General features: G+C 51.0%; 1 protein-coding gene across 15 annotated transcripts in view; it reads right to left on the reverse strand.

Moving 5' to 3' along the window:
* The window catches only part of ANK1 (ankyrin 1), a 208955-nt gene that overhangs the window by 85954 nt on the left and 98593 nt on the right, over positions 1–24408 (reverse strand). For 14 of the 15 annotated variants that reach the window (XR_009401161.1, XM_059384549.1, XM_059384547.1 and 11 more), the window contains exon 2: positions 6256–6357. Coding sequence is in view for 14 of the 15 variants with exons in the window: in XM_059384549.1 (XP_059240532.1) it covers positions 6256–6357 (102 nt within the window). In the remaining variant the exon portion in view is untranslated. Of the gene's footprint in view, positions 1–6255; positions 6358–13406; positions 13647–24408 lie in introns of those variants that run through there. The other variant, XM_059384540.1, reaches the window with a different exon arrangement.

Genomic DNA, 24408 nt, shown 5'->3' on the forward strand with positions numbered 1-24408 from the left:
CACTATAGACATCAAGGTTTCTCTTTTGGGTGTGAAATTTTCTCCTGGGGTCACAGGTAATGTTCTTTCCTATCAGGAAGGCCAATGGAGCAGTATTCATTAGAGTTATAAGAAGAATGGGGTGCCTGTGGGGCTCAAGTGGGTTAAGCGTCTGACTCTTGATTTCAGCTCAGGTCCTGATCTTGGGGTCATGGGATCAAGCCCAACACAGGGCTCTGTGCTCAGCCTCTCTCTGCTCCTCCCCCAAGCTCTCTTTCTCTCTCAAATAAATAAATAAGATATTTTTTTAAATTAAAAAAAAAAAAAAAGAGGGATGCCTGGATGGCTCAGTCAGTTGAGCATCTGCCTTCAGCTCAGGTCATGATCCCAGGGTCATGGGATGGAGTCCCACATCAGGTTCTTTGCTCAGCAGGGAGCTTGCTTCTCCCTCTGCCTGTGGCACCCCCTACTTGTGCTCTCTCTCTCTCTAATAAGTAAACAAAATAAAAAAAAAATAAATTTACAGATTTGTTTAAAAAATTTAAACAAAAAAAAGAAGAGAAGAGAAAACTAAAATGGTAATGGGTTTTGCCTATGGAATTACAGCTCGTGGTCCCCAGTGGAGCATCTGTGTTCACCCGACAATTCTAAGAAATCAGGAGAACAGAGACTCTGACTTGTCTTCCTCTTTCCTTTTATTTGGCTAACTGATAAATATGTAAAGTCAACCGGATCATCCCAGAAAATGGATTTTTTACTGCTATGGCTGCCATAATAAAATATTTTGATTTGATATAAGTAATAATTCCGGAAGTTGGACACACGAATAGGTATGTGACACAGCCCAGGGCTGAGGGACCCCAGCTCCGACACACCCCTGTGTGGTGTGTGCTGAGACACAAACCAGGCAACAACATTCCAGAAGGCTAGGGAGGTGAGTCGTCTGGCTCGAACACGTCAGCGGTCTCCCCATTATTCCCAGCCACGTGTGGATCTACCTGGTCCATCACCTCAGTCTCCCTGCCTCGGTCTCTGTGCCTCAGCTCGACTCTCCATCCAGCAGCCAGGGCTGGTGATCACTTAAAAACCCAAATCAGATGGAGTATCCCTCATGTAATACCTTTCAAAGGCTTCTTATCATCCTTGGAGTAAAACCTGAGTCCTCACCATGGCCTGCGAGCCTTTCACCATTTGGCCTTGGCAATTTGAACCACCTCCTTGCCTAGCACTTTTCCCTTTGATCATTCCATGGCAGCTACCCTGTCGTGCTGTTCCCCAAACACCAACCTCACTCTTGACCTCAGGGCCTTTGCACCTGTTTCCCCCTCTTCCAGGATTGCTCTTCCCCAGAAACCATGTGGTTCTCCCTTATTTCTTTTGAGTCTCTCAACAGTCATCTCCTAAAGGGGCCTTCCTTACCTACTCCATCTGCAACAGGCACCTCCACTTTTCTCCTCCATGCTACCTCTCATTAGTTGACCTTATTCATTTGCTCATTTTCTTGGTTAGGGCCTGTCATTTCTACCAGCATATAAATGCCACAAGAGCACAGGCTTTGTCTATTTTGTCTATCTTGTTCAGTGCCTAGAATAGCAGCTGGCACAAAGTAGGTGTTTAATTAATACACGTGGACTAACCCCCAAAAGACACTGGTGGGATTATGTTCAACATGTCTCTCGTCCCTGTTTTCACCAGCCGATGCCAGCATCTGACTTCCTCGAATGCCGAGTGACTTCCAAATAGCTGTCTTTGTGCTGGACCTCTTATCTAGTGACAAGCTTAAATATCCAATTGCTTACTATCCATCTTCACCCCGATTCCTGGACGACTCCTCAAGACTCCTCAGCAGCATCTCTGCAAAGCCCTGACGGCGTGTCCTCCTGCTTCCACACTGAGCCCACCCTAGTGCTCCTCGTCTCAGTGAGCTGTGTCCCCCTCCACCCCCCACACAAGGCAGACACCTGAGGGTCATTCTCGAAGCCCCCTTCCCTGCTTCCCCCATGCCATTCCACCACCCAGGCCTGTCCACCCTTCTCCATCTCTGCAGCCACGACTCCTATCCCAGCGACCACCGTTTCTCTCCCGGACGGGTGTGACTGTCTGTAACTGGCCTCCCCAGTTCTAACCCTGGGCCCTTCCAGCTGTCTTCCAAGCGGCAGCCAGTGCACTCCCCCAAAGCACACCTCTGATCATGTCAGTCCTGAGCTTGAGTCTGTGGCCTGCTTCCCTCTGCTTGGGATAAAGATTGGAAGCCTTGATATGGCTTCCGTAAACAGGGCTTGTGGAAACAGTTGGACAAGTCACGACAAGCTGAACTGCCTCCATTTCTCAGAGATTCCTGGAATACCTCCAAGACCAGTTGCCTCGAGCTCTCAAGTGCCCTCCACCCCTGCTGCTCCGACCACTCTGTCCCCTCCCCAGATTCTCCCCCTCCATCAGCAGCTACAGTGTGGCACAGCAGGTGGACACCACCCCCTGCACACACACACACACACACACACACAATGTGTGCACACACAGATGTACACACACAGCACTGGTCCTGGGACACACTATCCCGACTGTGGTGACTATCACCACTAGCCAACTGCGGTGGTCATCGCCCCGGCCCATAAGTCCCAGCAAAATCCTGAATTCACCTCTGCAGCCTCATCTGGAGCCTCTGCACTGCAGCCACTCTGGCCTTCCTTAAACTTTCTGTGCTTTTTCCCTGCCTCGGGGACTTTGCACAGGCTGTTCTCCATGATTGGATTTTTTTCAAGATTTATTTATGTATTTGAGAGAGAGAGAGAGTGCGTGTACACAAGAACCAGGGGGGGGGGGAATCTTCAAGCAGACTCCCATCTGAGCGCCAAGCCCACAGGACTCAATCTCATGACTTGAGATCACGACCTGAGCCCAAATCAAGAGTCAGATGCCTAACCGACTGAGCCACCCAGGGACTCCCATCACTAACTCCCATCACTAACTTCCTTCCTCCCATCACTAACTTCTACTTATCCCTTCCTCATGGTAGCCTTCTCTAACTTCCAACTTTAGGGCAAGTCTCATGTATTCTCAAAAAATCCTATGCCTTTAATTCACAGTTCCAAACACACTTCAGTTTGCCTCCTACTTACGTGCTTCCTTGATGGCTAGCTCTCACGACCAGTAGACTACAGTTCAGAGAAACTGAGGACTGGGACTTTTCTGGTACTATCAAGTCCCTAAGGCCCAGCGCTCTGTCCGCATCTGGAGATACACAGGAAGACACTGGCGACTTGCGTCTAAAGCCTGTCGATGGCTTGGCTTAAGGAAAGCATCAGGCATTCATACAAAGATACCGATGATGCTATGTATGTGTGTGTCCTTGTGTGTGAATCTGCTCTTTTCTATATATAGAACAATGATGACGATCAAAATTAGTAGACATAATCCATGCATTAAGGAGACTGCCCTGAATACTCAGATGTCTCTTACATAAGCCAAGAGTTCCTCTTCTCACACTGCTTAGCGTAATTACTTCCTATTATGGCAAACAGCACTTACCCTTTCCACAAAACATACTATCTGAAAGTGTGTTACTTATATAAGGATTAGCCTTTGCTGCATTCCTGCTATCACCGTCCACCGGTTCAAAAGATTCAAGCCGGGGCCCCAGGACAGGAGCCTGTTTTAGCGTCTCAAAACAATGAATGCATGTTCCGAGAAGAAGGAAGCTCTCGTCCCCTCGTGTCGCCAGCCCTGCGAACACTGGAAAGCCCCAGCACTGTCCCCAGGGCTGCACTGATGTGTTTACTGAGGGTGTCAGCTCGGCTGCTGTTGTCCCTCCCTCCCCTGTACCTGCGTCACTCTTCCCTCCAGAGCACAAGGCCGGTTCAACCACCCTCGGGCTGGCATGATGGGAGCAGCACGGGCTCCTCCGCGGGACCACTGTCTGCTCCTCCTTCACCTGCGGCAGCCACGAGCAGGAGACCCACACAGCCCAAGGTCCAGGGAGTCAGGGCAGGGGGCCCTAGGGATAAGCCAGCCCCGAGGGGATTTGCAGGACCCCAAATCCTTCCCTTTCCGCCCCCTTGACATTCACATCCATGTCCTTTCGGAAAGGAGGCCGGGGCCGAGCCAGGACCGCAGACACCCATTTGGGACTGGAGCTTCCCTTCGGTGCTCGCCGGGCTCGCCTGGAGCCCGCTGGAAATAGTGTCATAAAGTGCAAAAATGCTTCGGGGCCTGCTGCTCCCTGAGCCCAAGATGAACCCCAGAGAGCCCCCAAGAGAGACAGGAGGGGGATGAGCCAGTAACACCCGGGGCCTCACCAACAGGAGACCAATCAGGACAAAGCCACTTTCCCAGTGTCATCAAAATCTTCCAATCTCACACCGAAAATAAGCCCTGGCTCAAGGCTTATGAGCGTCCGATTGTCCCCATTTCTGCTAAATGGATTCCTCTGAGAGCATCTTAACCCTTGGAAGGCCTCTTGAAGGTTCGGCGCTCCTCGGACAGAGCTATACTGCAGAGAAGCCCTCCTCTGCCTTTCTGCTGCGGAAGCCTCGGAACTTTCCAGGTGGGCAGAGAGAGCCATTCCCCTGTCTGTGGGAGGCTGGGAAGACACAACCACAGTTGCTGAAGCAGGAGGCCCCTCTTTTTGAGCCACTCCGACGCCAGGACTTGCTCCTTGCTCCGTATTTTTCTCCTCCATCCTCTTCCCTTGAAAGAAATGGGTTTGCAGTTTCGATCTGTTTTCCAGAGGCCACCCCTGGGCTCTGTGTGTTTGGTGAGCATCACTACAGAGGCCCTCACCCTGTGGCGGTACACTTGGGTCAGAGGGGTGGGAGAAAGGGAGGAAGGAGGGCTTCCTGCCTGTACCCCATCCACAGACTCAAACCAGGGCACATGCTTGTCCCCCTCTGAAGTTCACAGCCATGGGCTTCCTATCACACCTACTTTGTATTTCCTACCACACCACCCGCTCCAACCTCCCTGATCTTTGAGCTGTGAATTTACACCACAGAGGACCGACTGAATCCAAATGGGGTCTTGCCCTGAGAGAAAGAACAAGTGGAATGTTGCATTTTAAGCGGGGGGGGGGGGGGAGCGGACAGGTGGTGAGAAGGCAGGGGGACAGGGGCACATGGCCTTCTGGGAACTTGCCCCTGCTAGCTTTAAAAGCAATCTAGTGCACTACAACACAACGAGCCTTGAAGACACTGCACTACATGAAAAGGACAAATACGGTGTGATTCCACCTTGAGGAGGGACCTAGAGCAGTCGGAGTCATAGAGACAGAACGTCAAGCTGTGGCAGTCAGGGGTTTGGGGGGCAGGGATGGGGAGTTACCGCCTAACAGATGCAGTTTCAGCTCTGCAGGAGGAACAGTGTTCTGGAGAGGGACGGTGGTCCTTGTCATAGCACAACATGAAAGTACTTTATCCCATTGAACTGGACACTCAAACATGGTTTAAGGTGGTAAATTCCATGTTACATGTATTTCACCACAATTACAAATAATTTGCTGATTAAAATGGTTAAAAAAAAAAGTATTCTCATTAGAAACTGATTTAGGACAGGTGCCCCATTAATTGAATTGGCTGGCCAAACCAAGCAAACCAAACCAAGGTCATCCAACCCACAAGCTCAAGCTATACCCCTGACCTCTCTCGATGATAATTTCCTCTCTGTTCAGTCAATTCCTAGACCTCTGGCCCCAAACCTGACTCTTTGCCCTCTGCTCCGTTCTGAACACATGAAGTCTCTTACTGGCCCCACCTGTCACCAAACACACAGATTAGCCCCGGGAACCTCCAGAGAAGCTGTTCAAGCCACGGCGGCTCTCAGCCTGAGCCGGCCTCGCTTTCATCAACACCTGACAGAGGAAGGGAGGCGCCATCACGACTTCCTTCTCAGCACAGCGAGAACCCACAAAGGCTGCTAGTAGACAAAGGAGATTTAATGTCACTACCGATACAACATCCTTCAAAGGCCCGCTCTCCTGCCCCCCTTCAAAGGCCACATGTTCTAAGACCACAGCGGGAACCAAGGCCACTTCTGAGGGAAGAGGCAGCAGGGGATGGAGCCCAGGCCCGGCCCACACAGTTCGGGCATCAGTCCTTCTCCATGGGGCCCCGGACCGTGTCTGGGATGTGAACACCAAGGTTAGGGCCTTCAGCAGGCAGGAACCCTTGGGGATTTTTGAGGCCACTGGAAAAAGGTTAATAGAGGCAGATTAAAGCTGTCAGGAAATGGTACCGGGCAAGAGCCTCTCTTCAGAGACCATGTGCCTGTCCCCACCCCACGTACCTGGTTACAGGTGTTAATGTCTACGCCGTTCCGCAGGTGATCCAAAGCTTTGTCCAAGTTACCTGATCTTGCCGCCCTCAGAAAGCTGGTAGCAGCATCGGCCTGTGAGGAGAAATTGGAGGCTGTGAGCGTGCTCTGGGGGGAGGACTTCAAGACCCCATTCAGGCCCAGGGCTGCGAAAAAGGGCCTAAGTCTTGGTGACAGCCACTACACCCTCCTATTACGGCTCCCCAGTGCCTCCCCCCACACTCGGTGCCCACCGTGGCGCCCAGGCGTAGGATGGGCCTAGAGTCCCTGAGTAGACGGCTTTCAGGTCTGTCATAGGAGGCTGCTTCGAGCCCACCCTCCCTTCTTGGTATCTTTATAAGCAAACACTCTTGGCTCGGGCCTATGATGGATCAGCCTTTGAGAAGGACCCTGGTCCAACCATGAACATTCAGTACTGGCTGGAGTCCTGCTGCTTCAATGTCCCCAAGGGCTCCTTGTTCTTATGGAGGAGTCTAGAGCACAGAGCCCCTGACCCCAGGGAGTCACAGATGCGGGCATCACGGGGACCTTACAGGTGCCCCTGGCCACTATTTTACGGGTTGGTTTTTTTTAAGTACCCAGCACCTAGCACTTACTGAGCACTAAGAACCATTACCAGCCCCTCACGTTGACTATCTGTTCACATATCCCTGAGATACACATTTAATACTCATTGTCTGAAAACTCCAAGAAGGAGTTCTGCGCTCCTCCTTTCACAGATGAGAAGCCAAGGGGCAGAGAGCTGATGCCACTCGTGCAGAGTCCCGCGGCAGGCACGAAACTTACCCTGGACTCACACGCACACAACCTGCCTCTGAAATCTATGAACTTGACCTCCTTGCTCTGCTGCCAACTTAACGTGAGCTTTAGCTGGCAGATGACCCTCACAAGTGCTCGTGCAGGAGACTAAAACAAACCCTTTCCACGGCTGCTGCTCAGCCACCAACACCATGGCCACTGAGACCCTGCCACCGAGTAATACAGGCTACTGCAACTGTCCTATCAGCACAAGTGCTGAGCTCTGTGCTCGGCACAGGGTACATGTCCAGATGGGCAAGGGCTGTCACGTGACACGTCATGCATGAAGCGTGCGCCACCAGTCCCTCAGGAGACCCACCCACCCCTCATGGTTCCCTCTCCTCGAATGGGTACTCTGTCTCCCTCCTTCAAGCTTCCTCCTGAGAGACCATGCCATGGTGGGCAGAATGGTGGCCCCAACAGATATATCCATGCCTGAATGCCTGCAACCTGGCATTTGGAAAAAGAGCCTGTACAGATGTAACTAAGTTATGGGTCTTGAGACAAGACCCATGTAGATTACCTAGGCTGGCCCTAAACCCACTGACAAGTATCCTTATGAAAGATCCAAGAGAAGGGACACACACTCACAAGAAAACCTGATGGAAAGACCGAGGCGGACATCAGCGTGGCACGGCTGCAAGCCAAGGAAGCCAGCAACCAGCAGAAGCTAGAAGAGGCAAAGAGCAGATCCCCCCCCCCCCCCCGAAAGCCTCCACAAGGAGCATGGGCCTGTGTCACCTGGATTTTAGACCTCTGGCCTCCGGAGAATAAATTTCCGTTTTCTGCCAGCATCCTGAACACGGTGTCAAACAAAAGTCCGCGATTAAACCTTGAACCCCTCCCCGGAGCAGAGCTAGGTGTCTTTGCCAATCAAACAGTCAATCCACAGCAGAAAAGACTTTCCAGCCGCGCAGACACTACCTTCACCCTGGAGGGCTGTCCTGTCCCTTCGCTCTGCTGCCTCCAGCCTCCAGGACGCCGCTAGAAGATCTGCTTCCTTCCTCGGCCTCCAAGCACACCCCACTCCACCCCTACCTCGCTGACCTCCCGACAGTCCTGATTTCCTGCCAACCCTCTCATATTCCAGGCCCCACATGCCCTCCCCCAACACCCCACCCCCCCACATGCCCTCCCCCAACACCCCACCCCATTCTGTAAGTTCAAACCCAAGCTCTGCGTCCACCTGTTCACAACATACACACACTTGGGGGGAGGGCACCTGTAGGGGGTGCCTGGATGGCACAGTCGGCTTTGTGTCCGACTCTTGGTTTTGGCTCAGGTCACGTTCTCAGGGTCTTGATACAGAGCCCCAGCGGGGCTCTGCGCTCAGTGTGGAGTCTGCCTAAGGCTCTCTCTCCCTTAGGGCACCTGGGTGGCTCAGTCGGTTAAACATCTGCCTTCATCCCAGGTGATCCAGTCTTGCATCACGCTCCTTGCTCTGTGGATCCTGCTTCTCCCTCTCCCACAGCCTGCTGCTCCCCCTGCTTGTGCTCTCCCCAACCCCCCCCCCATCAAATAAATAAAATCTCAAAAAATAAAAACAAAAAAAACCTCTCTCCCTCTCCTCTCTAAAATAAATAAACAAATCTTTAAAACCAAAAACCAAAAACACCATACACACACTTGGATCTCACTGCCTCCAACACAGCGGGCAGGAAAGCCCCTTCCTCCCTCCTCCTTTGTCCTCCTGGGCCGTCTGCCTCCAGCCCCACACCCAGATTATTTCTGGGACCCTGAAGCTGTCCTTGGATACTCAATATGAACCATTTTAAAATCTAGAAATAGGAGCTTGATTTTTTTTTTAATTTTAAAAAAGTATTTTAAATACATCTTTGTCTCCGCAGACAAACTGTTTACTTCTTGGGGCAAGGACCAAATCTTCCATCTCTTTGAAAATCCTTCAGAGCCTGAAATGTCTGCTAAGCTACAATCCCCCTTGGCCGAAAACACAAGGCCCCTGATGTCCTTTTAGGTTCTCGGCTAGGCCTCTGCGGTGGCCTAGCCGAGAACCTCCCAGAAACGAGGATCACTCTGTTGGTTCCCCGTGAGCTAGATTCCCAGAGAAATCAGACTCAAGGTGTAGTCGCTCAGAGAAACGTCTGTACGGGTTGAATCAGAAAGTTTGTCTGGATTGAACTGTTGGGAAAAATAACTAAATTTTTCCCCAAGAATGAGAGTGTTTGAGAAACCTATCCCACCTACCCAAGCTACCTTCTGCAGCACATAAGAGCATTCAGGATGGAAAGCTGAGCATGGCAGATAAAAACAGCGCAACGTGACACAGCGGTAGTGTGGCCTTCCGGGGGACCCGACTCCAGGAAGTGAGGCACAATATTTATGAAAGACAGACAAGCAAATAAACAGAGGGCAGGGAAAGCCCAGTCGGGAGTAGGTTGTGGAAAGTGAAAAAGCATGTGGTTTGTGCACTCTAAGAATGGAATTGCAATAGTCATTATCAATCATTGGGCACATGTCTTTCCAACACGGTACCTGTCTGTCCTTATCACAACCGGGGAGGTAGGTACCGTCATCATCCCCATTTTAGAGGTGATAAAGCTGAGGTCTGGAAAGTTGCTCGGGTTCTGCAGTTAGCACTCTGGGATTCAGCCCAAGGTTCCCTGATGCAAGCCACTTCACTGCCCTTGACCCCGAGATGCATCCCCAGCAATTTTAAACCTGGGGCCGCCCCAACAGACTGTGGGAGCTGGGAGGAGCCACATGTCTTTGCCAATCAAGAGTCAATCCATGGCAGGGAAAGGGTCCCCAGCAAGTCCCAGCTCTAACTCTGAGGGCTATGGTAAGCCCGAGACAGGCCTCGAGAATGGGACCATCACATCCCAGTCCTTCCTTCTGGGGATAGTAAAACCAGTGGTAAGAATAAAGTGACTGGCTAAAGTCACCTATATAGTTAGAGGTGAAGTTCAGTTGCTGAGGTCTTTTCATTTTCTGTTTGGCCTTCTCTGGCATAGAGTAGTCCCAGGATCCTCAGGGTATCTTACAGGTGAATTATAGATAATGGTGTCACTCCCACTGTGTATCACTCAGTTTAATTGTACAATACATTTGCTGAGCTCCTATTTCAAGTCCAGGATTCTGCTAGGGCAAAAAGAAATAGAATAAAAAATCAGAACATAGGTCCCTGCCCTTATGATTTGAAAAACAAAGTGACAGAGTTATAAAGGGGTCATTCGTGCACACATGCACTCATGGATTCATTCCGCCAGCTTTCGGCGAGCACCTCTTGGAGCTAGGGAACATTTAAGCCATACAGCAAATGACCCTGCTTGGAATATGAGACCCATTCTCACCACCTTGTTCTTCCAAGACCATGCTGCCCATCTATCTAATTCAATTACCTCCAAGTCAATGACCTGTCCCAGGTGCAATTTCCTGGTGCATCCAAGAACGGTCTGTGTAATCCAATAGGGCAGAAAGAGAGTCAAATGAGTCCAACACATTCCATTTAGAATGTTTACCCGAGTAGACACTAACCAGAGAAACAACAATGGCAACAGTGACAAAACGCTAACCAGACTCTCTCTGGGCTCTGATAAACTGGAGCAGGATTCGTGGCCCTCCCCAAGTCCCACCTGTCCCTGGGATGTGGGGCAGCCTCAGAGAGGCCTCTCTGTTCGAGGAAACTAGATAGAGGGCCTGAAGGAGGCTGTTCGCTGTGTTCCAGAAAATCAGTCCACAAGGGCCCCGGACCCTGTATCACACCAAGGAGCTGCCCGCCCCTCTGAGCACCCCACCAAGGCTGCCTGCTCATGTCTTTGCCCCTTCCTCATCTTGAGCTTCATGTTAGTCTAATTTTACCTGTAAGAAAATCGCCTGCGCCTGCGTCGAGGGCAGGAAGGTGTATACACGTTTTGTCGCGTCCTTGGCTCACTTCCCTGCTGGCTAATCCACGTGATGTCCCCGAACTCCCTTTCATAGCAAAATAGGTTTGCCTTTTTTTTTTTTTTTTAAATGTTGTATTTATTTATTTGAGAGAGAGCGTGAGTGGAAGGTAGGGACAGAGGGAGAGGGAGAAGCAGACTCCCTCCAGAGGGAGCCTGAGGCAGGACTTGATCCCAGGACCCTGGGATCATGACCTGAGTTGAAGGCCGATGCCACCCAGGCGCCCCAAGTCTGTCTTTCTAAATCACTTACTATGTTTGAGACACTTTACATAAATAATTCATTTGCCCCTCCCAATAATCCCAGGAGGCGGGTGCACTTACTGTCTATTCTGCATAGATGAGGTGTGTGAGTCACAGAGAAGTTAAGTAACTTATCCAAAGTCACACAGCCAACATATGGCTTGGCCAGGATTTGAATCCAAGCAGCCTAACTCCAGGGTCTTTCTCTACACCCCTGTGCTATGCTGCTCCATGGGCCAGTCACTTTTAGGGCTCATAATGCTCCCAGTTCAGCTCTGGCTGGAGGAAGCCTTCCCCCTGTGCTCAGAGGCCATGCCCGCTTTGGCCCTCACTTCAGGAGGAAGTAATGGAAGGGAAAGGAAGGGCCTCGAGTTCCCATCAGGACTGCTTGGAAAACAGAGGTGAACCCTTGGTTACCTGAGACACCCAGACTATTATTAAACTTGCACTTCCTGAGTGGGGTCATACGAATATAGCAATAGATAAGTAGCCCAGGGGGGTCAGTGTCCTGGGAGGGAGAGGCCGGAAGCACACTATGAAATGTCAGCGTGTCTGAACACATGAGCACGGAAGCTTCCACAAACCGAAGAGTCCAAACACAGTTAAGTTTCAGGCTGAGGAAGAGACTCCCAGGGCCTCTTTGTACCTTCTCTGGGGCCTGAGTCGGTCCAAGTTTGCTCAGGACAAATCATGAATTACTTTCTCAAGGTCTTTTAGTGCAAAAGTCAGGTCTAAAAAGGTGAATGGAAACTGAGCTAGTATCAGTAAACAGCGATAAGATAATAGAAATAAGAGAATATCTCTTTCCCTAGGGATGTTGTTTGAGCAAAATGCAGTTTCTTTAACAAGGCCATTGTCAGGACTCCCAGGAAGAGATTTCCAGATCCTCTGAGGTGGGGGTGGAGGACAACCCCATCCACCACGTATCCAGCTGACAAAGGCAGACCGCAATTCTAGACCGGGAATTGCCTTGTGTCTGCTTGTGTTTGCGGGTTGAACTCCACGTCTGACCGCTCCTTTATACGCAGCACCTGGCTATTCCTAGGAGTCCCGGTCAGGCCTCGCAAGAAGAACAGCTAGCGACAGCCGGTGTGCCCTTCTGTGTGGCCTATGCCTTTATCCCACCGACTATGGAGAAACACAAGTGGCCCCTGGGCCACAGCGTGTGTTTTCGTTGTTTTCCATTTTTGTTTCCAGAAAGTTGTGTGGGGAAAGCTTCTGAACTCTCTCCAGGAGCCCCAGCCGGACTACCTTTGGCCAAGGTAGAATGGAACATATTAAAGGTGTCGTTAAGGTGTCATCAAAGGGGCAAGCAGGAGTCTCAGGTTCCCTTATCACCTCCCGACACAACTGCCAAGCCCGTGCACTTCCTGCCTCTGCCCTTGGAGGCTGGGTGATGCAGGGATGGGTGAGGAGTCCGAGTGGACCCCGATGCTGGGAAGATCTGGGGTGATCCCGCCCTGCCACTTGATGCTGTGCCTTCTACACGTTCCCAAACCTCAGTTGCCCCGTGGCCAAAACGGAAACGACTCACGGCTAGCTGGGGGCCGCGAGGATGACAGGGTGTCGGGAAGGCACCTGCTCCCCAACACACAGCAGGTCTGTCTTCTTCTCATCCCCATTCATTTCCCACTACCTCCAGGACCTCGGAACACTACGGCTTTTTAAGGTTGAGGGGTCAGATGTGCGGTGGGCAAGGCGCCCCCTCTTCCACCAAGGCCAAGGCCAGGGCAGCGGCATCCCCGCGGGTGCTGGCGCGGGTGGGTCCCCAGCAGCAAAACCGCTCCGCGGGACTGTCCTCTGGGGCGAGGGGACGCGGCCTCGGCGTGGGCCCCGCGCGTCCGGGTCTCCTCCCCTTGCGCTCCCGCGTGCGCCCGCCTCACCCGGGCGGGCACAGGTCGGGCCGCCTCCCGCCACCGGCCCCTTCGCGGCGGCAGCAGCCTCCAGGCCAAAGGAATTTTCCTCTGGATCCTGCTAGAAGCCTCGGCGCCCGGCCGGCGTGAGGCAGCAGAAGGGCCGCCGGCGCGCGTCCCCGCACCCGCCCGGAAAGTTGGCGCCCGCCGAGCCCGGCGGGACCCGCAGCCCGCGGCCAGGGGCGCCGCGGCCCAGACCCCGCACGCCGGCGGCCCAGCGCGCGCCGAGCTCCCCGCCCGAGCGGCCGCGAGCAGGCCGTCCACTCACCGCAGGGTCTGGACCGGACCTGCCCTGTCTCGCTGCCATCGTCCGGCGCCCGCGCTGAAATCCGAGCCCGGCTCCCTGCTCCCCCTCCCCCGTTATCTGCTCGGCGGCGCGGGGAGCGCCAGCAAGTTACGCGGCATCTGGCTAAAAATACAGGCTCCCTCCGCCCGGCTCCGGCTCGGGCTCGGGCGCGGGCTCGGGCTCCGGCGCGGGCTCCGGCGCCCGGACCCTGCCCTCGCTCGCCCGCCCTCCAGCCAGCTAGCCAGCCGCTAATGGGATCTCTTCATTTTCTCTCCATTATTATGTCAGATGGGAAAGTTAATGCGAAGCGATCTCCGGAGAGAAGGCACCTGCTGCCAAGCCCAGCGGAGGGGGTGCGTGGAGGGTGCGGGTGGGGGTGCGGCCCCAGCTGCAGGTGCCGCCGGCCGGGCGGGGAGCGAGCGTCCTGCCGCTGCAGAAGGGAGGCACACACGTCCAATGGAGGTGAGGAGCTCCAAGCTGCAGGGCGCTCCCGCCCTGCCTCCCGCCACCCCGACTGCCCTAGTGAACGGCCCGGAGCCTGCAAAGACGGCCAGGGTGAGCTCAGCAAAGTCTATTTATGCCCCATAACCAATTTGCATGTTTTGAGCTCTTACACCGTGTCCTGAGATACCGGCTAATCAGCCTATTCCAGATTCTGCCAGAGAGCCGCGATGCAAAATGAAGCTGAGAGGCAGGACCCAGATCTGTTACTACCACCTCCCTCATCCCTCCAGCCTGAGGGGGTTAATGAAACATCACCCAGGGTAGGCTGGAAGCTCCTAGTTTTCTGTTCCGGGACTATCCTCACCTGAGGTCATTTCAGGGACAGATGTCAAAAACATGTTGAGGGGGGGCGAGGTGGTCAAGCCTTGGGGTGACCCCAGATTGTTAAGAACAGGTGATGACAAGTGATCAGCAAAAACAATGCCAGGTAACTAGGCCCCCGGCGAAATTGCTTGTTCAGACCATGGATGTTTTATATCGCGAGCCCGGCTTCCCCTTCGCTCAAATAGCATCGGAAGATACAATCCCAAATGCTCTTTTTCCACCCCTCCTGCCCTGACACGTGGGTATGGTAGAGCTGTGTGCCTTGGTGAGGAATTAACGGGTGCACTGAGCACCCGTTAGGTGACGGACACATTGTCTTACCTCAATTAAGCCTCACAGTCACCCCAAAAGGTAGACGATGCTATTATGGTTGTAGGGACCAAGAAACGGAGCCCAGGGAGATAAAGGTTCAGGACCACGGTCACCACTAGTAAATGGAGGGTCCAGGGGACCCAGAGCCCTTCCACTAACAGCACTGGCAAGATTCCTAACAGAAGTGTACTTGGGGCCAGGAATAGATAATGTGGGGCGTGCTCCTGAAGGTTAGAAACAACTCTGGGTGTTTTCCAAAGCGAAGTGCTCTTCAAAGTCGTTCAACAATTAAGGCAAAGTCCCAAATAAGTGGGATAAATAAAAATCAAGAGAAGAGGTCAATATATTGTCAAAGAAGAGTGATTTGAAGTATATAACGCAACTGACTCTCCCCCACAGGGGTGAAAACACTGGTATTTGAAGACTGCAGCATCGGAACATTCTGGGTCCGAGAACTTCAACATCATTACAGGATGAAATTCAGGCCAGGCCACCTCTGCAAGGGGACTGGGGAGCACCTGTCCTGCTATACCAAAGGGAAAGATGTCTGGGTGGGGGAAGTACCCCAGCCCCTCTCTCCCCATGCAAATGTTGTTAAAGCACACATCCCTATAGGGTTTTTGCCCCCCACCTCTTAAAACTGCCACTCAGATTTGCTAAAATCCTCTACGGAGAGTGCTTCAATTAATAAATTATGGTTACTGGAACAGCCCTGATCATAGCCCAGTGGAATAGCTCAAGGGATTCTAAAGCACTGTTCCGACATTAATATTTAGAGAGAGTAAGAGAAAACGCCCTACTCAAATGGAAGATGAATAATACGCCCGATACTTTAAAAAACACTGGTAGAAGGGACTTGCGCAATAAAAGATCAACTCTTTTTTTTAACCGATCTATTGAGGTTTAACTGATATACCATGAACAGCATATTTAAAATGTTATGTACACCCCCATAAAGCCAACACTACAATCCAGATAACGAACCTCCAAAATCACCTCCAAAAGCTCCCTCTTGCCTCCTCCACCCCTCCTCCATCCGCCTTCCTCTTCCCTCCCGCCGGCTGGTCCACATGGCCGCCAATACTTGCACGGTCAGCCCTAGTGTAGACATTCTAACAGATGTGCAGTAGTATTTCACTCTGGCTTTCACTGGCCTTTCTCTAATAACGAATGGTGTTAAACATCTTTTCAGGGGATTACTCACCATCCACATATCTTCTTTGATGATATATCTGTTCAAATCTTTTGCCTGTTTTTGAATCTGGCTGTTTATTTTCTTATTGTTGAATTTTAAGCATTCTTTATATACAGAATGTGTTTTTTTAAAAAAAATATTTTATTTATTTGACAGAGAGAGACATAATGAGACAGGGAACACAGGCAGAGGAAGTGGGAGAGGGAGAAGCAGACTTCCTGCCGAGCAGAGAGCCCAATGCGGGGCTCCATCGCAGCACCCTGGGATCATGGCCTGAGCCGAAGGCAGCTGCTTAATGACTCGGCCACCCAGGCATCCCCAGAATATCTGTTTTTAAAGGTGTGATAAATTAAGACCTTGCAAATAAAGTGAAATATCGTAGTTAAATATGAAAACATTCCCAGTCTAATTTTGGTACCCAGGTCTTATAACTCTTTAAGCCCAGTGTCCTTTGTACAGTACAACACTATGGGTTATACACAGTCACAAAGAAAAAGGATGTCACGACATAGTTACAGAGGACCAGAAGCTGACCACAACCAGGACAGTACTCTCACAGATGGGAAAGATGATGAGGTATGATCAGAGGACCTGAGTATTCAGGACTGCCAAGAATCCTTGATGTTAGCCATGACCTCATTAGGATTGAGGCTTTGCAACTTAAATATGCAAAGAGGCAAGGCCCAAGAGGAGAAGAAAGGAAACAGCTTCATACGTGTTGCTCAGTAAGACCCGAGGTTATAGGAGCTGAAGTGATTGGCACTAAAGAAGAGAAGGCTGAAGGATATGGCCCTTTGGATGCAAAGTCCCCTAGCACACAAAGAGCCCAGAGCACCAGGAAGGGCCTAATTATATGGTATCTTTTCCAGGTATGGTAGCCTGATCACCATGATGCCGCTGTAAATGACTGTAAACACTGTAAACGAGAAGCGGTTTGGTTCAAATGTTCTGTATTCCTGAACCCTGCCCTTCCCTCCCCCACCTGCTCCCCCTCGGGGAGAAGCACAGTGCTGGGCAGCGGTGTCCCATATGTGCTGCCGACTGACTGCAGAGACCCACCGTCATAAGCAAATGGGAAGTCATGGGGTTCAACTGATGTAGAGAAGATTTCCATTAGACATTTAGACAGAAAGAACTTTCCAGCTGTCGGGGATGTGACTTAATGGAACTCATGATTCAGAAAGGGCTGAGTCTTTCCTGGGATCCTTCAGGAGAGCAGAGACAGACAGCTCCCCATTCCATAAGGCCTATAGCAGCACAGAAAAAAACTACAAAACTTACCGAGGTGTCTCTGGGCGCTAGGCATTCCAAAGGATAAGGGATTATTATTTTCCCCGTGAACTCACTGTCCCTCCTCCACCCCCATGACAACCACGCCCGAGACAATGCGCAACCATCCTGCTCCTTGCCCGTTTCCTTTCCTTTCCAGACCTGAGGGCTGCACTTTTTACTGCAGGAATTCAGTGTGCCCACGAGGTCTGCCAGGTCGCGTTGCTGAAACCCAAGTAAGCGACAGAAAGGAATTGATGGGCTAGAGAAAAAACCCGGGGTTTCTGAGGAAGGACACAGGGCCACTTGTTCCAGCCTGCAGGTTCATGGTATCTATAGGGCTTTTCTAATCTTGCTAAATATTTTACCCACGGTCTCCGCAGGTCCCTGGGCAGACAAGCCTGGGGCCTGTCTAATGAGGGGCTAGAGGCTCCAGCTGGGGAGCCCGTCCCTGGGCCACTTCCAGCTCCAGGGCTATTCACTGTGTGACACGGAAACCTCCCGGGGGCAGGCGTAGGGGCCCAGAACAGTGTTCAGGGCCCCCTGCTGTGAATGCCTCCATGAATCTAGTTCTTCCAGAAACTGGGAGAACATGTCTTTTTGCTCAAAAGCCTGGAGCCAAGACTCTCAGGTACATGGGATTTCCAGATGATGGTGCCTCCCCAGAATGTGTTGGGGGAACAGGAACACGCAGCTTCAGGCAAGCAGCCAGCCTGAACCCAAACTGCCTCCTCTCTAAAGGAACATGAGAGCTGACGAATTCGGGGCCAACCCAGGATTCCAGAGAGAGGCCTCCTGGCACCTCAGGCCCTGGGCAACAAGGCTCCTCCCCTGCCGTTCAGTGAGGGACACACATCCCCTCCTGCGCCTCTGGTTTAATCTTCTGCCATCAACTCAGACACGGAACTAATTTGACGACAACAGCACTGTTTGCTTTCCTGGGTGGCCTTAACATACGCAAAGTCAGCAGGCCCACCCGCTGTGGCTGAGCTGTCTCGCCTTCGATAAAGGAAATAACTCTTCTCAGCCTTGTCTTCTTCCTCAGTAAAATGAAAATAAGGGGACTCCCTTCTCCAGGTATGATGAAAATCACATAAAAATGCCCAGCGCTGCTATGGGGCATAAAGCACGTATTCAGTAAAATGACAGTGGACCCCCTTTCTCCCTCCTCTCCCTTCCTTCTTCTCAACTCAAGCTTTTATCAAAGGTGAATCCTTCCCACCCTAGAGGTGTAGGGGATTGCTGATCTCCTGTCCGTTGCAGAAAATTAGGGCCTAGGGACAGCTTCCCCAAGGTCCAACATCCGTGGCTGAGAACAGGACCCCCAGAGTTCCCCCAGCACTCTGCTACAGCGACTAGAGCCCCTTGGACTGATCGTGCGCCATTTCCATGTCCAATTCCTCTGCCATGAAGAGAAGTTTCCAGTCGTGTGTCCAGCTCAAGCCCCGCTCCCGAACCCTGCGTCTGACAGTTCCCTTGGCAGCATTCCTGCCTCTGCTCCCCACGGCCTTCTGACAAATACAGCTTTGCCCTCTGCCATTCTTCTATCTGGCCGGGCCCTCGCGCACACAGGGAGTCGCCCCGGCTCCCAGGCCCCCTGGGCACAGATAAGAGAGGGTACCAGGAACCCCACCCTTTACTGGGAAAAGCAGGCTCCTTTATCGCCCATGGAGCCAGCCATCAACCACCCTGGGGAGTTTGTAAACCATCAAGAGCACGGCTGCTGGGTGCTGGGAAGATGTCATTCCTCGCAGAGACACGGTTGTGCCCTCCCTCGCTAGCTCCCACTCCCCTGCCCAATGATGAATCAGGAAACCATTTGGCAGAATATATGCTTTAGCTATTATGCCGAATGGACTAAGAAATCCACTCTGACTCCCTTCAGACTTTGTAATTCCTTAAGCTTTTCGATGGTGAGAGAAGAAAGGGGAAAGGAGACAGACGGTCTTGTCTTGCTATTTGTCTTGTCTTGCTGGTTGTTTTGCTATTTGATTTTGCATGGTGAGCACCAAGTGGCCAGCTGGGTAGCTCCGGGTGCCCGCCTCGCCGACAAGGGATCTCGAGTGTGGACTCTATTTAGGGAGGTGATCAGAGCCTGGTATCAGGTCCCACAGTGCTGGCGCTGATCTCTATCATGTTCCTTTTAAGAGGGTTGGCAGGCCCAGAGTCTATTTTTAAACCCATGAGAAAGGTGCTACACGGAATCCAGAGAAGTCCAGCACTAAACCCGGGATTGCTGCAGAGGAGACGGGGACAGCACGGCTGAATCCAGGATTTTCTCTCCACATACCCCCAACGGTTTCCCCTCACTCCTGGGACCAGATAATGACTCTCCTTCCAAAGGGATCTTTTTCTTGTAAGCCCACTCTGACTCGACGTCAGTGGAATTTGACCCCTCACAAGCCCTTGATTTGGGAAAGTGTTTTATACTCTGGATCTGTTTTCAGTATTGAGATTTTTTTTTTTTTTTTTTTTTTTTTTTTTGGCATATCCCCACTCCTGGTGTGAAAAATCAATGTGCTTTTGAATATTCTTGTCATCCCCTTCTCTGATTTTCAAATCATGTGCTCTGGAACATGAGCATGGCTGAGCTCACAGCCAAGAGTTTGCCAATGGGAGGGGTCAACAAAACCTGACCTCCCCAGTGGTCTCCATGCCCAGCACCCCAGAAATCCTGCCCCTGGGCTGGAGAGAAAGGAGGGAGGAGGACCCCAGTGGCAAGTCTGCAGGGGACAGGATTATTTTCCCAACAGTGAGAAGCAAAGAGGCATCCGAATGTCACCGTTTCACATCCAATAACCAGATGTAGAGAGCAGAATGTTTTATGTACAATAACAAATTTCAACTACAGTATCCATTTCTGGTTTTGGATAAGAAATAGAACTGGAATTCCTCAAGAACTCAATGCCTTGAGAATAAGCAAAAGCTTTTGCCTGCCCAGCGGTTCTGGAACCAGCCAGGTCTAGCCAGGCAGGGAAGTAAGTAGGAGATGAGGGATCTTGTCATAGTCGTTCATCTCGCATCTCCACACCGCGCACAGAAGCTGCATGAACTACATGTCTCAGCCAGGCGGGTCAAAAAAACAACACACGTGAGTGCTAGCATGATACAGACTGCACGCCAGAGGCTCAGGAAATGGGAGTGAAGTGGAATCCAAAGAAGTTCATTCAATTCCGATTTTAAAATGAGTCACATCCATGGGGGGAAAGAAAAAACCAGCTGTTCTTTGCCAGTTGGCCCAATGGTTCATTTCCCCACACGCTGTGATGGCCCCTGTAGAAATAGCCTGGGAACCCCTGTCATTTCCCAAGTTGGGGGCGAGCCCCGGCTGTGAGGTAGGAAAGGTGTGCTCCCCCAGGGCACACCTCTAGGCTTCTCCTCCTTACCAGTCTCCATTAGCGTGAAACTGCCCGCCCAGCCCCGACAAAGCCAGTGTGCTTCCTCACTCCTGAGGCAATGAGGCTGGCGGCTCCCTGATGGTTGCCTCTGTCTGCTGAGGTGGGGGAGGATGGTGATGTGTCACGGGGTGCGATAAGGCGTCCCCCCCTCATCAGGAGTGCTGGCCCGTGTCCCGTCGCCATGCTCCATTCTTGCCACCACGTGAGGCCCTGGCTAGGTTCAGAACATACTGCCTGGCTGCCGAGTGAGGGGAAGTCAAGACTCAGGGTGGAAATTATACACATTTTGGAAAACGCATACGAGCCACAGTTCCAGAATGGCCCGGTTCACTCCGCTCTGCCCAGTGCTTCCACACCTTACAGAAACCTCTGCAGCCTGCTGTACAGGGAGAAGCTACAAAACCAACCTCATTTCACACCTGCACTTGTTAAGATGCACAACCTTTTTTTCCCCCCTAACTGCCATATGGGCTTGACTCTTGGCATTGAACCCCATGGCTCCCTTTCCAAAGGATGTTCACGTCTTCCTTCAGAAGGCCCTACGTGACTGACCAGGAGATCTGCTCATGCCCTCTCCATAATTTGAATAATTCTCCCTGAAGAGCACCGGAATGGGTGGCCCATAGCCAGCCTGACCTGCCAAGAGAATTCCAGAGGGGTCCGTGCCCCCCTGAAGGTCATCCAGCTTCTGGAGCAAGGTTTTCCCAGCTTGGGGGAGGTAGTATTGAGACACCCACTATGAGGCCTGGGAAGATCACACCTTGTGACCCCCTCTGCTCCCCTCTGGCCCATAATACTTCACTCTGGTGCCAATGAGGTACAGATCCAAGAGCAGGAAGGGGAAAGATGCTGACAATATAGGAGGTAAGATTTAAGAGCGAGGCACTGTCCTAAGCATTTTAGATGTCAACACATTTGATCCTCACAATCACCCTTGGAAGTAGCTGCCATTAGTGTTCGCATCTCAGAGAAGACCAGCTGTGGCCCAAAAACATGAAGTCATTTGCCCAAAGTCACCAAAGAGCACGATGGTGCTCTGGGCAGCGCATGAAGCAGAGGGAAGAGAGCGGCTCTGGGTTTTGCTTGATTATATGAGCTAAGGTATTGTGGGGGGGTAGATGAGAAAAGTGAAGCTCAGTGTTCTCCAGGTCTTGAATACAAGGCCAAGATATGGAAGAATCTGGAAGAATGGCTTGGTCTTGAAATTTGAATACAACTCAGGGTCTCTATTAATTTGGGATTCCCGCTCGTCAGAAGAGACCCCAGCCCCAATCAGAGGTAGGTTCGATGTGGAAATGTTTACATGACCCTAGGCCCTAAAGGGTTTAATGAAAGGGCACCAAGTCACGATCACCTCTTCCCAAAGTGTTGGGGAAATGGAGAGTCTTGAGACAATAAGATGGATTTGAACCCCAGTCCAACTGAGTTCTCTAGAATTATCACAGTAACTTCAGTAACACCCCCTTTGGAGCCAGGTGCAAACAGCCCCAGGAAGCAGGTGCTAAGCTTCCACAGCTGGCCCTGGGTCCTCAACCCTGGGAGGGATAACGAGGTAGTGGGGTCCTCAGGGACTCTGTGCTGTGGAACCATCTTCTTTCCCTTTCGCTGGGGCCCTGACTGTCAGGGCAGACCCAGCTGGCCAAATGCTGACTGAGGGGGTTTCTTTTCTCTTCCCGGAGCCAAACCATTTCAGAGCAATTAAACCCAATTAAACCGGTACCTGGCCTTCCTACCATCTCCTGAATTTTGCCATTTCTCACAACCTGACAACAGGAGAACAGGCTCTTTCCTTCAAGATCCTCTTAATCTCCTCTTGACAGCGTCTTGGCGGTTACCACTGAAGAACACCTCGGTATCTGCCTTCTACTTCACAGCCGGGTTTTCTCTTTATCCACCAAGGCCACAAGAGCAGGTGCTACACACACTAATCACATGGGGCTCATTATATTATTCTTAATCATTGAATAGAGACCATTAGCTTTCCATTTAATCCCCGTGTGAATTCTGCCTGGCTTCTCTTTACAATATCATTTCATACAGTATTTATACCACCGCTTTTATAATTATTTAAATAAAAAGTGAGGAAATGAGTCCTAAATCATCAGCCACATCCGCATTTCTCTCTGTCCCGCTCATCTGCAAAAATCCCCACCTACAATGGGTGAATCCCGAGGTGTGTTACTCATTTGGACCTTTCTAATCTATACAATGATGAAGCATATCTAGACAGCCCCCTTTTTAAAACCCTGGCTTCATATCTTTTTAAAGAAGTAAAGTGTTCTAGAAATATTGATGTGCTAAAATTTTGTGACTTTATGAATATCTTTCTTGTACTCTAAAATCAACCTGGACAAGTACTTCTACAAGCTTGTTTTTCACAATGACCTTTCTCAGCACTCCTGACCTTGAACTCCTAAATGAGGTATGTTGAGTATTGGAGAAAGAACAAGAGAAATGGGCAGTGAACCAAGTATCACTAAAAAACCCATTATCATTTCTATAATGACTGAGCTGATTCTTGCCTCCAGAGAGAGAGAGAGAGAGAGAGAAACATTTCCAGGATTTCTGAAATAAGATACAAAGAGACCTAGCAACATTTCCAAAGGAAAATCATTGCCAATATCCATATTGACCTTTGGTCCCTCAGATGCTTTTAAGGTGAGGGTAACAAAGATAAATGGTTGACATAAGGCTTGGTGGTGCTCATAGGTCTGCTTCTCATTCATTTATGCTTCCATTCAGATATGAACTGTTGAATTGCCATGTGCAGTCCAAGAACCAGATGGAAGACATAAATCCGCAGATTCCAAGGTTATCACCCTTGGGAAGATTGCAAACCAGCAGACAGAAAGATACTGTTGTATGGAAAATAAATAGGACAATAAAAGCGTGAAAGTTTCAGTAAGAGATGCCCCGTGGCCCGGATAAAACCAAATGAGAGGTTCCCATAAGACATGCCAGTAGTTCAAAGGAGAGGCTAAGGTCCGAGAGGGCGACAGCTCTCAGGGAAATCTTTTAGAGAGCAGTGAGATTTGAACCAAACCTCAAGGACTGACTGCCAGCTTTTAGGAAGTCATGGAGATCAGTTTCAATTTGCACCCCCTGCCCCCATGCTCCAGGTGTCTAGTTACAGAAGACGGAACACACGGATCCAGAAACAAACACTTGTAAATACACCTATATTATGTATGGCAACAAAAGAAATATGTCTACTCTAGGGAACTGTGTGAATATTATGTAAAAGAATAATTCATTCCAAATAAGAGTACAGCTTTTAACGTTTTAAATGTCTCCTGTTGTGAGGTTGCATAAAACCTTCACGAAGGTTTTATGCAAACAGGAAAACGAGATGATGGTTTTTGGATTCATTCATCCATTCAAAAAATATCTGTACTGGGGCACCTGACTGGCTCCGGTGGTGGAGAACATGACTCTTGATCTCGGGGTCATGAGTTCAAGCCCCACGTTGGGCACAGAGCTTACTTAAAAAACCGTATATATCTGTATGCTTGGTAGGTGCCAGACACTCTTCAGGACCCAGCACTGAACAGACTCCTGCCCTCAAAGAGCTTGCATTCTAATGGGAGAGAGGGGAAGTGGATGGCTGGGGCAACAAGATACTGATCCTACAGGGAAGTGAGAAAAAACAATCACAGGGGAAAGGGAAGAGAGTGAGGTGGGACGCAGGGGTAGGCACAGGAGGCCTCTGTGAGGAGGTGGTGCCGGAGCAGAGGCCTCAGCTCAGGCAGAGACAGAGTGTGTGGTATCTGGAAAGGCATAGGTTGTGAGCAGTATGCTTGACGTGGTCAAAGAACATTCTAGTGCTCTACCCCACCCCTCTGCCACCCCTGAGACACGCCTCTCACTGGGTCTGGAGTGCCCTGCTCTACACCCACAGATTCTCTGCATCTTTGGATGCCCATGGGACAAGACGGTAGAAGCACTCTCCGGTGAGGAAACCAAAGAAAGATATAATAACAGG

The sequence above is a fragment of the Mustela nigripes genome, chromosome 18 (genome assembly GCF_022355385.1).
Source record: "Mustela nigripes isolate SB6536 chromosome 18, MUSNIG.SB6536, whole genome shotgun sequence".
In the NCBI taxonomy this organism is placed as follows: domain Eukaryota; kingdom Metazoa; phylum Chordata; class Mammalia; order Carnivora; family Mustelidae; genus Mustela; species Mustela nigripes.